The 15,787-nt window shown below is 54.7% G+C and overlaps 1 protein-coding gene across 17 annotated transcripts in view; it reads right to left on the reverse strand.

Moving 5' to 3' along the window:
* Positions 1-2,379: 2,379 nt before the first annotated feature.
* DIP2A (disco interacting protein 2 homolog A) overlaps positions 2,380-15,787 on the reverse strand; it is a 93,138-nt gene continuing 79,730 nt past the window's right edge. For 11 of the 17 annotated variants that reach the window (XM_081235980.1, XM_081235969.1, XM_081235967.1 and 8 more), the window contains 11 exons: positions 15,669-15,780; positions 14,378-14,487; positions 13,745-13,875; positions 12,407-12,575; positions 11,957-12,127; positions 10,038-10,099; positions 9,408-9,465; positions 7,171-7,245; positions 5,704-5,878; positions 5,057-5,180; positions 2,380-4,501 (listed from right to left, as the gene is read on the reverse strand). In XM_081235980.1, the coding sequence (XP_081092106.1) occupies positions 4,249-4,501; positions 5,057-5,180; positions 5,704-5,878; positions 7,171-7,245; positions 9,408-9,465; positions 10,038-10,099; positions 11,957-12,127; positions 12,407-12,575; positions 13,745-13,875; positions 14,378-14,487; positions 15,669-15,780 (1,440 nt within the window). In that variant the 3' untranslated portion in view covers positions 2,380-4,248. Of the gene's footprint in view, positions 4,555-5,056; positions 5,181-5,703; positions 5,879-7,170; positions 7,246-9,407; positions 9,466-10,037; positions 10,100-10,403; positions 10,639-11,956; positions 12,128-12,406; positions 12,576-12,708; positions 12,794-13,744; positions 13,876-14,377; positions 14,595-14,648; positions 15,358-15,668; positions 15,781-15,787 lie in introns of those variants that run through there. The other 6 variants (XM_081235979.1, XR_014015995.1, XM_081235970.1 and 3 more) reach the window with 6 other exon arrangements.

Here is a 15,787-nt window from a genome sequence, read left to right on the forward strand (position 1 = left end):
CTCTAGCATTCCTATACACCAACAACGAAAAATCAGAAAGAGAAATTAAGGAAACACTCCCACTTACTGTTGCAACAAAAAGAATAAAATACCTAGGAATAAACCCGCCTAAGGAGGCAAAAGACTTGTACTCAGAAAACTATAGAACACTGATGAAAGAAATCAAAGATGACATAAACAGATAGAGAAATATACCATGTTCTTGGATTGGAAAAATCAATATTGTTAAAATGACTATACTACCCAAAGCAATCTATAGATTCAATGCAATCCCCATCAAACTACCAATGGCATTCTTCACAGAATTAGAACAAAAATTTTTATAATTCTTATGGAAATAAAAAATACCCCAAATAGCCAAAGCAATCTTGAGAAAGAAAAACGGAGTTGGAGGAATCAGGCTCCCCGACTTCAAACCATACCACAAAGCAAGAGTAATCAAGACAGTATGGTACTAGCACAAAAATAGAAATATAGATCAATGGTACAGGATACAATGGCCAGAGATAAACCCACACACATATGGGCACCTAATTTACGGTGAAGAAGGCAAGAACATACAATGGAGAAAAGACAGCCTCTTCAATAAGTGGTGCTAAACTGGACAGCTGCATGTAAAAGAATGAAATTAGAACACTCCCTAACACCACACACAAAAATAAACTCAAAATGGATTAGAGACCTAAATGTAAGACCAGAGACTATAAAACTCTTAGAGGAAAACATATGAAGAACACTCTTTGACATAAACAGCAAGATCTTTTTTGACCCACTTCCTAGAGTAACAGAAATAAAAACAAAAATAAACAAATGGGACTTAATTAGACTTAAAAGCTTTTGTGCAGCAAAGGAAACCATAAACAGGACAAAAAGACAACCGTCAGAATGGGAGAAAATATTTGCAAATAAAACAACAGTCAAAGGATTAATCTCCAAAATACACAAACAGCTCATGAAGCTCAATATCAAAAAAAAGAAACAATCCAGTTAACAAATGGGTGGAAGACCTAAATAGACATTTCACCAAGGAAGACATACAGATGGCCAAGAGGCACATGAAAAGATGCTCAACATCACTAATTATTAGAGAAACGCAAATCAAAACTACAATGAGGTATCACCTCACAACGGTCAGAGTCTGTCATAGAGTGAAGTAAGTCAGAAAAACAAATACTGTATGCTAACACGTATATATGGAATAAAAAAAAATGGTACTGATGAACTTAGTTGCACGGCAGGAATAAAGAGGTAGACGTAGAGCATGGACTTGAGGACATGGGGAGGGAGGGGGAAGCTGGGGCGAAGTCAGAGTAGCATCAGCATATACACACGACCGAACGTCAAACCGTCGGCTGGGGAAGCAGCCGCACAGCACAGGGAGATCGGCTCCGTGCTTTGTGACGACCCAGAGGGGTGGGAGAGGGAGCGGGGGAGGGAGGCGCAAGAGGGAGGGGATATGGGGACACGTGTATGCGTATGGCTGATTCACTTTGCTGTGCAACAGAAACTAACACGGTGTTGTGAAGCAATTATACTCCAATAAAGATTAAAAAAAAAACCCTTGAGGGACTTCCGTTTTGGTCCGGTGGTTAAGAATCCACCTTCCAATGCAGGGGACACAGGTTCGATCCCTGGTCGGGGAACTAAGATCCCACATGCCGCGGAGCAATTAAGTCTGCACACCGCAACTACTGAGCACGCATGCTCTGGAGCCCGCACCACAACTAGAGAGCCACGCGCGGCACAGTTACTGAGCCTGCGTGCTCTGGAGCCTGTGCGCCACACTAGAGAGAAGCCCACGTGCCGCAACTAAGACCCGATGCAGCCAAATAAATAAAATTTAAAAAAGAATTAAAAAAAAACCCTGCCAAATAGAACGCATCAAATGAGAAATTAAAATGACCACAAACACATGAAAACATACTCAGCATCACTAGACATGATACTTACTTGACTATCAAATTGACAAGGACCTATTTATTTATTGCCGGTGCTCTCAGGCTGCCAGGAAAATGCTTCTCCCATGCTGCCTTGTGCGCTTCCGAGGGCAGGGGTGTTCAAAGCTTCACACCTGGCACGAACTCTATCTGTAGGAACTGAGCCCAAGGCAGGTCTTGCGTGTGAACACACACCCACGAGGAGGTTCATGGCAGCACGGCTGAAATGACGCTGACACAGAGCAAGTGAATACAAGCTGCATGCAGTCGAGCCCCCCCTCCCATATGACACAGTCATTAAAACATTTATTAGAATATATGTAACAGATTAAAAGTCGAATTTATTAACTACAAAAGCTGATTATAAAATTATAATGATCGATCCTAATTTTGTAAAAGTGTTTTAAAGGAAAAAATTAATCCTCGAAAGGATTTACATCAAATACTAATGCTGTCATTACCGTGAGGTAGGATTATGGGAGATTTAAATTTTCTTCTTTATACTTTAATGTGCTTTGTAGATTTTATGCTGTAGCATAAATGCTTTTATATTCAGGAAAGAATGCATAATAAAATACATCGTATTTGGGGTAATTTTAAAAACCTTTTCACACATTTCAAAATGCAGAATTATAAACAGTCAATAACTTTATTAACATAATGATATAAAAATTTTAGTGTGATATACAGAATTCCCAGAGAGTAATTTTAAAACATTTTAATGCTTCTTAAAATCTTAATTTACAAGACACCTTGTCTTACTGCCACCGACCTTTCAATACAAAAATTTTACAATATTTGTTTGCTATAAAACTACAACATACAAGGCTGGGTAGTTCTTCCCCTGCTGGCCATTCTGTTATAAGGAAAGTCCATTAGTCAACTACTAGGACCTCTGTATGTCAAACAATAAATTACACAGATTATGTACATAATTACAAGAGGATTATTCAAACTCCAGTATGTTGTTACACACCACACTGCAGGCCAACGCCTCAGGCCAACAGCTACTGAGCGCAAGCTACTTGTAGCCAAATATGAGACACACGTGAGAGTTGGCCCAGTTAGCCAGGCCTTTTTGGTGGAGAATTTAAAATGGTAGAGAATTAATAACAACTTTGTTAGGCACTGATCCAGGCTAATTCCAGAAAAGCCTGGTCGTTCTAGGAAGCACGCACGATTCATAAACTTTCCCACCCTCAGTCCCCGACAACTGGTAACATACTCTTCATTAGTGATACAAAAATACTGTCTTAGATTCGAGCTTCTCTTCAAATTCTTAGAAGTAACTAAAGGATATCACGTTTTCTTCTTTGATTTAGACTTACGATAATATTATACCACTCAGTCTGGTCAAGTGAGAATAAAATAACTGAACATGATTTGGCCAAATTTTACAGGCACACAACTCAAAATGCAACAGCAAGGGGCAAGGCTCTCCTGGGCTGGGCCTCTCGGAGGCACTGCTGGTGCTCGGCAGACATCACCGAGGACGGAAACCTCACCCCACCGGGGCTTCCACATCTGTTGACGTGGAATAAAAATAATAATTCAGTACACTTCCGTGCAGTGAGAAGAGCTTATACTGTGGTTATGAAAACAAGCACTTCAGTTGAAGAGCAAGAAGTCAGAAACTTAGAAAGTGGTTTAAAACTCAATGCTGGTTTATCTTTCCGAAACACAGCACCTCACCTGACGGCCCCAGATGGCCCCTGTCGAGCGTTAGTGATCACACAGGCAGACAGTCGTGCACACCTGTTTCAAGAGAGGAAGCGTGTGTGTCCAGTGCCTGGTCTGGGGCCCAAAGGTGGACAGGGCGGCCAGGCCAGGCTCACTCCTGTCCACCAGCCTTTCTGGGCTCCGCGCTTTCCTGTAAATCAGAATCGAAGCAGCTGTACTTGGGCCTCAAATTCCTCCTAGCATAAATTCTATATATGAACTCGTCATTTGAAGTGGGAAAAAACATTTGAATTTTTAAAATCGAGAACTGTATTTTCAGCCTAAAAAAGTGCAAACGCACACCTGCAGCTCCCGCAGCACCCACACCAGGCCTCTTTCCCAGTCACCCCATCTGTTAAATTAGTGACATTCATGGTTCTGTAAATGTCCTTGATAATTAAAAGATTTCTTTGAATAACTCAGGAAGTGGTTTTTAAAATGAGATGGACCTGTACGAGCGTAGGAGGCGGGGCACCGCGCTCCCAGAGCCTGGGGTCCTCTCCCTGGGGGCGGCAGATGCTGCTGTGTTTTCACACGTCCCAGCACCTCCGACACGTCCCGAGGTCCCTCAGGGCCAGGGTGTGAGCTGTGCTCACATGTTGTAGGCGACGTAGATGGGGTCCAGCTGGTCGGCCAGGAAGCCATCACGCAGGTGCATGCGCTGCTTCTCCCCGCGGGAGTTGATGGGGATGACACCTGGGTCCACGATGACCACCACGCCCACCACCAGGTGATGCTCCTCCAGCACCACGTTCGTCACCAGGGCCACCAGGTCCAGTGCATCCTGTTCCAGTCCATCCAGCTCAACCACCACCACCAGCAGGTTGGTCCAGGTGAACACGGCACTGCAGGGAGAAGGCGGACGGTGTCACACGGGGCCAGGCACAGGCTTTCGGGGCTGGGAAAGGGCGTCAGAAAGAGACCAGTGAAAAAAACCAAAGTAGCTTCACGGACGTCACCCTCCTGCTCAAGGTCAGTTACAATTCAAAGGCTAAGTTAAGTGTGTTTTACAGGAGTATCTATTCTAATTAAAGTTCTCGCTAAGAATCAAGAATATGTGATGTCGAAAGCTGTGCCTTTCCCAAGGCAAGCTCCCTACAAGGTGAGGAAATCCTGAGTCTCGACCATTTAAATTAGGAAATTCACGTTAAAAGCAGAAGCATTTCAGGATAACTGTGGAGCTCTCACCTTTTGCCTGTGTATTTGCGGACAGACTCTTAGCTTAAGACTGATTAGGAAGAAGAAAAACCAAGCAAACCCAAACAAGGGGTCTCTGGCCCGTGATCCCAAGAGCGTGTCTGGGGTCTGCTCCTGGAGAGGCAGCTGGCCGCCTCACCCGCACGGCCGCAGTGCCTGCCCTGGCCCCGGAGAGCTGGGTGACGGGCGCCCCAGGCCCTCACCACTCGGCGATGCTCCTGTGCGCCCGGATCACTGACGTCTCGATGTCGACGGGGTGATAGCGCATGCCCCTCAGCTCCAGCGTCTCGTCCAGAGACCCCACCACGTACAGCGCGTCGTGTCGCTCTGTGGACAGCACAGTTCGCCCACCTCAGCACAGCACGTGGTGCCAATGGCTGGTGACTCAAACATTGCCTGACGACAGCCTCCTGCCACGCTCGGCCCCGAAATTCAGAGAAGTTACGTCCACGTCTGAATATTTATTTAACAACAACTTTTACTATCTCTGGAAACGAAGCAGCAGCTACAGAGGCTCCCAAAACTTCTGACAGCATCTGGCCAGCGTGCTGTGGCCAAGGGACTTTGAAAGCTTGGGGGGCCGTGTGGGGAGGGCCCAAGAGATGGCTAGTGAGACACGCCCACGGCTAAGCCTGGGGGGCCCACAGCCTCTGCCAGCAACCCCACATCCTCCACAGAGGCTGGGGTGCAACACCAGTGAAGGAAAAAGAGTAATTTTCAGAGAAAACCGTGTCAGGGCACCTAGAGAGACGAGCTCCTAGCGAGGGGCGAGGTGAGTCGGCGGGGGCCCCCAAGATGCCGCCCACATGGAGCTCAGGTGCCGGTGTGGGGCTGCACAGGGACCCCTCACCTCCGCTGGCGTCGGTGAGCTCTGTCCTTCGGAGGAATCCCAGGAAGCCAGTCCTTGCCCAAACGGTCTGGGTGTCTCCGAAACTCAGCCGGGCACTGAAGTGGTCGGCGTGGAGGCCCTCCTCCCCGTAGACTGTGTAGTACCCAGTGGCGCTGTGTGGGCTACTCACCCAGACCTGGGGGCCCAGGGGACGAGGGGGTCAGTTGCCACGGTGCCAGGCACAGTCTGTGCCGATTCACGGCAGCAACGCCACAGCACACGGGCGCGGGGACGGGGCGCTCGAACTAAGTTACAACAATAGGCACGGAAAGCAGGCAAGTGACTGTCCTCCTTCAAATGAACCGTTCCCCTCCTTGGACCCCGGAGAGATGCCTGTGGGACAGCGATGTACACAGCTGACAGTAAGAAAGAACCGGGAGCAACCTGCACGTGCACACGCACACAGGGCCAGCGAGAGAGTCGGGGCGCAGACCCGCCCGCACGTGGGCTAACGGTGCCCAGAGCGTCACGGGCCCCCAGGGCACCCTTCTAAAGCCAGGGCCCTCCAGGACCCACAGGCGGCTCCTGACTGACTACCAGGCTCTAGGTATCCCCCAAAAGCAGGGTCCGAAAGAGGAGACAGTGTGGCCACATGGGTCCCGGCCTGGGGCAGACCTGCCAGGACTGTCTTGGGACCCACTGCTGCCCTAACAGGCCTGGGCCCAGCTGGCCAGGAAGTGGGTGGGGTAGAGGGGAGGCCCCAGGCAGAGCACACCCAGCCCTGGGACTGGGACACCTTTCCTGGCCGATGCAGCATGAGCCCCGGGCCCACCCATGCCCTCGTCCCAGCTGGTCAGGGACCAGGCAGTGTGTGTGGACACCCCTGGGTGCTGCCCTCAGCAGTGCAGGATGCTGGCCCCCAGGCCCGGAACTGGGAGCTGAGACCGTTCCCACCGTAACAGACCAGCCTGGGCACCCAGGCTCCACCTGCCATCCTGGCCACCAGGTACTGGGTCCCACCTGTCCCGTTACTCTAGACCAGGTGCTGTACGCAGGCATAACAAGGACCCCAGCATAGCCTGTGTCCTGGGGCAGTGAGGACCCCCCGCCCCGTGTCCCCAGGATGGAGAAGACCATCCCTCTTAGCTATGGGGTCCGCCCCGTGCTGTCCCTCACTGGGGCTGCAGGAACTTCCCTTCAAGGAACAGCTGTTTCCTCCACGGCTGCGGGGTCCTGTGAGGCTCCTTAGGCCACCCAGTGTCTGCAACTCAAGGTTTCCCTCTGCTAGTGGGGTAACGGGGCAGGGGGCTTCATCCCAAGGGCAGGATCCTGAAATCCTACCCAGGGACTGGGTCCAGGAGCACAAGCACTGTGGGGACAGGTTCCCAAGGCACGTGCGACACCAAAGGTTCAGAACCCCCGAATCTGGGGCAGAACGGGGAGGAGGGGGAGGAGCAGGTCCTGGGCGCTGGGGCCCCGCAGCCTCACCTCGCCCAGGTGCGAGTCGCCAAGGGGCCCTCTGGTCTCGCTGTGGGCGATGACGACCTTCACTCCAGGGAGGATCTGCAGGGAGAACCGAGCTCCAGGTCAGAGGCGGCACGGCCCTCCTGACTCAAGTGCGTCAACACAACGCCCTTCGAAGCTGATCCAGAGGACGTGACACGTGCACGGGGGCAGTCAGGTTCAGAAGCCGACCTAAATCTGCCTTTGAATTTTAACAGGAGAGATTTTAACAGAGAAAATTAAATTCTGAATCTTAGCAAAATCACCCAGTTCCTGAGAATGGACCCTATTTTGGATGGCAAGAGGGGTCGAGGGGGTCTTTCCCTGAGGCCCCTTGTGAGAGCTCACGAGTGCCGGGGGTCCACATGACTCGGCTGCATCCCCCGCCGGCCCCCCTGAGCCCCCGGCTCTGGATGGAAACCTGGCCCCCAAGAGGCCTTCCTGCCCCTAGACTTAGAGTGGGGCAGCTGCTGAGCACGGGCGCCGGGCCCACCAGGGGCCGTGGAGAAGACTCCAGGGCAGTGTGCCTCGGGTCCAGGACCCCCGCTGGGCCTGCGGGGCCTCACTGAGCTCAAGTCAGACCACCTGGCTGCTCCTGGACACCTGTTCTGTGTCCTCAGTTTCCCCAGGTATAAAACGGGACGTGACGGCAGTGGAGGAAGGGACGGGGGGTCACAGGAGGTCACCACGGCCGGCGCCAGGCCCTCCCGTCCTCGTGCTGTCCCCACGGCCCTGGTGGGGCCGGTGTGTTTCCCCGGACGCTGCTGGGCCTCCCACCTCTCCCCGTGTGGCCCACCCAAACCCTGAAGCCAGAGCTCTTTCCAGAACCCAGGTCCGTCAGCGCCAATTTATCACAACAGAGAAACATGGGGGGAAAGTCCATCAAAAACGGACGCAGAGCCATGTGTGATAGGAAACAAAAAGGCACCAGAAAGAATTAAGAATTGCGTTCGCAGAAAGGACAATGCGGACTGCACACGGAGCGTTTCTGTGCGTGTGGGAGGGACAGGAAGGGAGCCCTGGCCTGTGTCCACACTCCCCTCCTCCACGGTCTGTGCCTTCCTTCCCAGGCCCCACGCCCACCTGCCCATGAGAGCGCCCTTCTCTCCTCCTCCCCTCCCCCCAGTGCAGCTCCCCCATGCAGGCCTCCCTGTGGCCCCAGGACCTTTGCACCAGCTGAACCTCCTCCCCAGGTCTCTGCTCCTCCTCTGGGGCAGCCCCTGCTGGTGCACAGCCCCCGCCGGCTCCTCCCCCACGTTCACCGCGGGCTCGTCCTGCGCTGCCCGCGGGGCACCTCCCCGTCTCCTTGGAGGCAGCTGTGGCGTGCACTCGGGAGAGTGTAAGCAGAGCAGGGGATGTGCCGAGCCCTCCTCTGCCTGTGCAGCTGCAGAGGGAGGCCCGAGGCCGGGGGCGGGGCGCAGGCCTCCCCCCACCATCACATTGTCTGACAGTTCCTGGGGGTCTTCTTCCTTCCTCTGAACCTCCTCTGCTTCTGAGAATGCCTGTTCTCCTGGCTCTATGTCTGCTGACCCCTCACAGTGGCTCAAAGTTTTTCCCTGGGTGCCCTCAGGTGATCTCACAGCCCCACCACCTGAGCCCACTCTGGGCCCCTGAGATTGCACCAGGCCTGGACTGCTTTAATGGTAAACTGCCACCGTGGTGGGGACCACTTCCTGGCTGTCACTTGAGCCAGGGGGCTGCGTTCTTCTAGGCCCCAGTGAGCTGCTCCAGGGCCACCATGAAGGCAACAGGCGCCCCGTGGCCTCAAGACCCAGCAGTGCAGTTCCTTCTAGGTCTCTGCACCTGAGGTCCTCCCTTTTTGGAACTGGAGCTCAGATGTAGATGTAAAGACTTAGCAAGTGTGTGTGTGTGTGTGTGTGTGGTGTATGTGTGGTTGTGTGTGTGGTGTGTGTGGTGTGTGTGGTATGTGTGCGGTATATGTGGTATGTGTGCGGTGTGTGTGTGTGCGGTGTGTGTGGTATGTGTGCGGTGTGTGTGTGTGCGGTGTGTGTGCGGTATGTGTGTGGTGTGTGTGCGGTGTGTGTGGTGTGTCGTTGTGTGTGGTGTGTGTCTGCGGTGTGTGGTGTGTCTGTGTGTGTGTGTGTTTACAGCGAGGAGAGGCCTCTACGTCAGCCCAGCCCAGCCCGACCACAGGGGTCTGTGCTCATTGCAAGCACCTCCCAGGGACGATGTAAAGATAGAGGCCCAGTCCCCTGCACTACCTTTCCAGACTCTGTCAATGGCAGACTGTGCGGAGAACCCCGTTCCACCAAACGTACCCTAAAAATTAACAAGGGAAAAATTTCAGAATAAAATTTACTACACAGACAACAATCTCTAAAAAGGCAACTCACAACGTAGTCAGAAATTGATTATCACTGCAACAGCCAGTCCGTTGACAACAGCCAAGCCTTTTAGCCTTTCGATCAGGACCTTGCTGTGACCTTGGAGCAGTGACTTCGGGTGCATGGCTCACCAAGGACTGCTCAGGGCAGGAGCTGGCTCTATGTCCTCGGGGGGCCCCTGGCCAGCTGGCCTCGCCCCCCGGGAAGCTCCACCATGGTTTACCTCAAGCTGCATTTGAGGATCCAGAACTGGGATCTGGCTCCAAAGCTGGAGGGACCCAGACCCGCAGGTACACACCGTGGCCCCCGGGACATGTCTGCTGACGTGATGCCTCTGTCCTGCCCAGCGACGGGCTTACTTGTTTTCTACCCCATAAAAAGCCACGTGTCAAATGCTCGGTCACTCTTGGAAGGTCATTCCCTTCCTGGTCGTGGGAATGACTGATCAAGGGAGGACACAGGGATGCAGGGGAGGCCCAGGCTGCCCGGGGGCCTGGGTGCTGTTACCTGTCATGGCGCAGTGCCCTCATGTCCACGTAGACGGTCGTGGGGTCCGGGCCGGCTGTGCCCTGCAAGGGGAGCAGCAGAGGAGCGTCCACGCGGGCCTCCCGCTGTGGTTCCCAGGGGCGTCGCCTCCACGCGGGTGCAGCTGGGGGACAGCTCCTCCGGCCCTAGGCGTGGGGGGGTGCCGGGAGGGCAGCTGCTCTGCTCCCAGCAGGAGTCTGCTTTCCTGCAAACATCTACAAGGCTTGGTACCATCGAGGCACCTCCAGTGACACTGAAGGAAGATGTCACGTCAAACCAGTTCACATTTCAGTCCTGACAGCTCTCTTCCCGCTGGTCTCTAAGAAAACACTGCTATGGGTTTTGGGGCATTTCCACTGAGCCATGCTCGCTCCGACCTAATTCTCCTGAGGACTGAGCACAGCGAGGCCCCACCAGGGATTTGCCAGAATGACGTCCTCACTCTCTCTCCTCTCATCTGACAGCTGACGTTGGCCCTGATTACAGGACAGCACGTTCCTTTCACTAGATAAGGAACATCAAGTCACACGACACTCTGCCCCAGCATCATTCTCTGAAGATCCCAAAGCAACCTAGGTCTGCCCTGGAATGAAAACGGAAATTTTTTCATTGAGACTAAACACAGCCCTTCCTCCAGAGGCAATTTATTAAAATGAAGGTTAAATGCTTCTGAAAATACTTTTTGTCTTAAATTCAGTTACGAAGGAGTTACTTTTGTAATATGGCAAATAACGCCCACCGTGAGCAGGAGAAACACGTATTTGTCTGGAGCTCACGAGAGGCCCCTCAAGGGCGAGGTCAAGGTCGTACCTGCTCAGCCAGCTTTCCCAGCCAGTTGGGCGGACAGAGACAAAGGAGGCCAGCAGAGGGAGACAGGGAGGAGAAGCCACAGGAAACACAGAGAGCACAGGCACGTGAGAAACACAGCTGAGAGAGAGCAAAGTGTACCACTGCATCTCAAAGTGCAAACCAAGAACGTCCCAGCAAGACTTCTGCCGCCCACGCGCTGATAAGCAACACAGATGCCATAGCGTTTCCAGGAAGGAGGGCCCGGGCTGCCAGACACTGAGCAGACATGAGGGCTGCGCTGACAGCCACGGACCCTGCGCCAGCAGCCTAGGTGCAGTTGCACTGTCTACAACGGGAGGACCTCACGAGGGACCACCCCACTCCTCCTGCCACTCAGCAAGGGTCCGAGTGAGATGGTGAGCCGTCTCCATTGTGGAGAGGTCGTCGCAGGAACACCAGGACAACAGGACGCCCGCCTCTGCAGTCGAGACCCTCCGTGTGCCTGGCAGGCACTGGCCAGTACCGGCTCGGGGATGAGGAACTGTGGTTCCCCTGAGGCCTTTCCTCCCCACAACTCCTGAACATGGGTGCGTGAGGCATGCAACGTGGTTTAGAAAGAAGTGGGACTGAGGTACTAGTAGGAAATCTGGAAAACAGCCAGAGTCACCTGAATTCAGAGGCAGTAAATAGCACTGCACTATAGTTAGCTGTTCTGAAACTTTGTTTCCTTTTAATACGTAAAATATCTTAATGTTCCAAAAATGAATTCCGGGCAATATAAACCATCACACTCGTCAATGGTTCCATTTAAAATTGCTAGATGTCTTAAAAAACAATTAGCTTATTCTTGCTTTAGAATATTAATTGCATACCATATCCAACTTAGAAATTCTTCCAGGTAATAGTCACTGGTCAAAAAAATTTTGATTTTTCCAAATAAGTCTTTGTTCATCAAGAACAGAATCTCCTTTAAAGTAAAACGCTCAGCTCTCAAAGCTAACGTGCTATTTGGAAAACGCAACATCAAAGGCTGGGAGGACCAGAAAGGACCCAAGGACGACGGAGAAGCGCAGCGCGTGCACGTGCGCCCAGCGGGAAGCCCGGCCGCCTACCTGGAGGCAGATGGCCACGTTGACCCTGCAGCCAAACGTGGTGCTCACAGCGCGCGCAGGCAGACCCAGGTCCCTGAACAGCTTGGAGAAGGACTGTGTGAGTGCGATCCTGGGCCGCTCCTCGGCTACCACCATGCAGGTGCGCACGCACGACAGGTTCACGCCCTTCATCTGTGGGAGGAGTGGGCGCACACCGCCGGGTCTGAGCGTGAAGGCCAAGCTGCTCGAGCCCCACCTCCTCGGTTCCGTCTCCCCCGCTCCGCCCTCTCGGCTCCGGCCCCTGAGGCCTCGGAGACCCGGGGTCAGACCCACCCTGCCCTGCGCCCGCCCCCCTCTCCTCCCAGGAGGTGCACCATGGGTGTGTGTTGGGGTGTGTGTGGGGGCGCCCCGGGAGGGTTTTTGGTTGCTGGGAGAGGTCCGGTGGTCTCTCCAGGCCCGGACGGCACGCACCCTGAGCACCGCTGTCTGCGCGCCCAGGCCCCGGGCGCACATCTCCATCACCGAGTAGGAGCAGAAGGTGACGCGGGCCTTGTACTGGCTGACAGCCCACAGCCACAGGGACACGTTGGTCTCCAGCTCCGGCGGGGGCACCAGCACCGACTGGTGTCCCGAGTAGACGCTGCGACAGCGACAGGGGCGGGGTCAGCACGTGTGCAGGCGCCTCTCCCTTCCCGGCAGAGCCCACCCTTTCTGCTCTGGCCGAGCAGGGCTTTCAGTAGAAAACTTGGGGGCGCAGGTCCCGCCACCAGCACTCAAGGATCCAGGGTCGCTGTCAGGGACGGGCCAGCCGGCAGGGACGGGGTTCTGCTTACAAAGATGGGTTCCTACTTCCCTGTTCTGCATGGAATCAGTAGTAACGGAGAGTGTGCACTTAATAAAAAGGCATTTTTACTCTTTTACTCAATTTCAGACCCCAACTCCAACCCACCAAACACCCACACAAACCAACCCACTCACACGTGTATCCTCTGCTTGGTGGGCTTCAAAAATGTACCTTAGAAAGGGGGCGTCTAAAGAAGCAATTCAGCCGGGGGTGGGGTAAGGAGGGGGGGGATTCTACCCACACACTCACCTTCCACTCACCTGCACACTCAGCTCCACTCACCTGCACACTCAGCTCCATTCACCTGTACACCCACCTTCCACTCACCTGCACACTCAGCTGCACTCACCTGCACACTCAGCTCTACTCACCTGCACACTCAGCTCCACTCACCCGCACACACACCCTCCACTCACCTGCAGTCAGCTCCACTCACCTGCACACTCAGCTCCATTCACCTACCTGCACACTCAGCTCCACTCACCCGCACACTCAGCTCCACTCACCCGCACACCCACCCTCCACTCACCTGCAGTCAGCTCCACTCACCTGCACACTCAGCTCCATTCACCTACCTGCACACTCAGCTCCACTCACCTGCACACTCAGCTCTACTCACCTGCACACTCAGCTCCACTCACCCGCACACCCACCCTCCACTCACCTGCAGTCAGCTCCACTCACCTGCACACTCAGCTCCATTCACCTACCTGCACACTCAGCTCCACTCACCTGCACACTCAGCTCCACTCACCCGCACACCCACCCTCCACTCACCTGCAGTCAGCTCCACTCACCTGCACACTCAGCTCCATTCACCTACCTGCACACTCAGCTCCACTCACCCGCACACTCAGCTCCACTCACCCGCACACACACCCTCCACTCACCCGCACACTCAGCCCCACTCACCTGCACACCCACCCTCCACTCACCTCACCTGCACATTCTACCTGCACACTCACCTGCACAGACACCACAGGGCAAAGCCGAGGCCACAGTAGGGGTCGAGGCAGATGGCGATCTGCCTGGAGGGGTACAGCTCACACTGCAGCTTGATGGAGCGGCACAGGGCGCTGGTGGCCGCGTGTGACATCTTAAGGAGTGAAAGGAAAGCTCTGCTTAGTGACGTGAGGGAAGAGGGAGGGCTGACGGCAGTGCCTGCTGCCCACAGCAGCCGGACACCTTCGCTTCCTGAAAGGGTGGCTGGCCCCAATCCCACATTCACCAGTCAGTACCCAGGAATGGCACACTATGAATCTTCTAGGTGAGAGTTCACAGTAATAGAGAATTTTAGTGGAGCGTTTGGTGCCTGCTAATGTGACAGACTCATCCAAGCCACCTGGTCCTCGAGGCCAGATAGTCATGAATCAGAAAGTTTAGACGTTACATTAAAACCTAAAATAGGCATCACTCTCAGGCTAACCTAATCCTGGGGTTTATTGGTATTTAACACAAACTTTAAGGAGTAAAACTGCTGCTTTAAGCTCTGGGAGGAGGAAGGGCCTGCACAGACCTGCAGCCAACACCCTTCTGCCCTTTGCCCGCCCACTGTGCCAGGGGCCGGAGTGGAGGGGAGCTCCAGCCAGAGAACCCACCTTCACACCCGCCAGGATCCCCGTGGTCGACACGCTGAAGTCCAAGTATGCGAGCATGTCTGGGGACGGGGGCCTGAAGATGCTGGCCACCCTCTTCTTGGGTATGTCATCTGTCGGTCAGGAGACACGGGTGGCGCGGATGCTATCTCAGGCTCTCGTGGGGAGAGAGGAGACGGGACGCGCATAGGGAGCTGGGGAGCTCAGAGCAGAAGTCAGGCTGCGGGAGAGCAGGCCGCGCGTGCATGCAGGGAAGGTCACGTGGAATGGACCCTCGCCGACCACGCCGAGCATGTGGTGATGGGGACAGGGGACGAGGGGGACACGGAGGGCTGGAGATGGGCCGAGAGAGCCCCACAGGACAGCTCAGAGGAGCAGGGACTTGGCCAGGGTCCCAGAGCCTGTGATGGAGCCAGGATTACTGACATCTCTATGCACAGTGAGTGCTAAGGATGGGCCCCCAGGGCTCTGGGTGCTTCATCGCGTTCCTTCAGGACCATGAGATGGGCACAGCACTGACTGCGCACAGGCGAGGCGAGGGCAGGGAGCGGTGAGGTGAGGGAACTCCCCGGAGCCCATCTGCTCCTGGGCCCACCCCTGGGTGCCCCGCCAGCCGCCCTGGACCAGCTCCCCGTGCCTGTTGCTGGTATCAGGCAGGTGGCCACTGACAACACGGTCCCTGACTTCCTCTCGTGGGCAGTGCCCTGGTGGGCAAGGACAGGCACCTATACCCACCAGGTGCGACGGGGAAGGAGGGACCCCTCTCTGCTTGCCGGCTGGCACCCATGTGGCTGTGCGCGAGTTACCGATGGAGCCTGCAGGGTGCTGTTGGTTTGGGGTGTCTTGATGGCTGACCCAACAGGCCAAGGCAGAGGGGGCCCACAAGCATTTCCTGGGGCGTAGGAGCACGTACCCATGATGGGGACCCAGGACGGCTGTGTGTGTGCTGTGGGCACCGTCTATGTCCCCGCAACTGCCGACCGCTGCGTGGGCATGACAGGCAGTGAGGGGAGCTCATCCACAGGCGCCGGGCCTCGGAAGGACCTCTGCTCCCCACCACCCGCCCTCTGTTCTGCGCGCCTGGCTCTAGGCTCAAGCTGGTGGACACAGGCTGTCAGGCGCCCAGCCGGCAAGGCTCCTGTTGGTCGCCTCTCACCATTTACTGAAGCTGCTAAGCTGTTCTTAGCCAACCTTTATGTTTACGTGGCGACAACGCAATCCCTACAACAAAAGAAGGAAAGGGGGCTGATCCTGGCGGGGCCAGCGAGCACACCAACACAGCAAGGACGCGCACCTGTATCTAGAATGGTCGGCCAGGTCCTGACGTCCACGGTGGCCAGTGCTTCTTTGGACTTGAGCAGCCGCGTGATGGCCTGCGTCGTGAGGACGCACGCAGACTTGCTGACCTGCAGG

This window comes from Mesoplodon bidens (genome assembly GCF_964165515.1).
Source record: "Mesoplodon bidens genome assembly, chromosome: 5".
NCBI lineage: Eukaryota > Metazoa > Chordata > Mammalia > Artiodactyla > Ziphiidae > Mesoplodon > Mesoplodon bidens.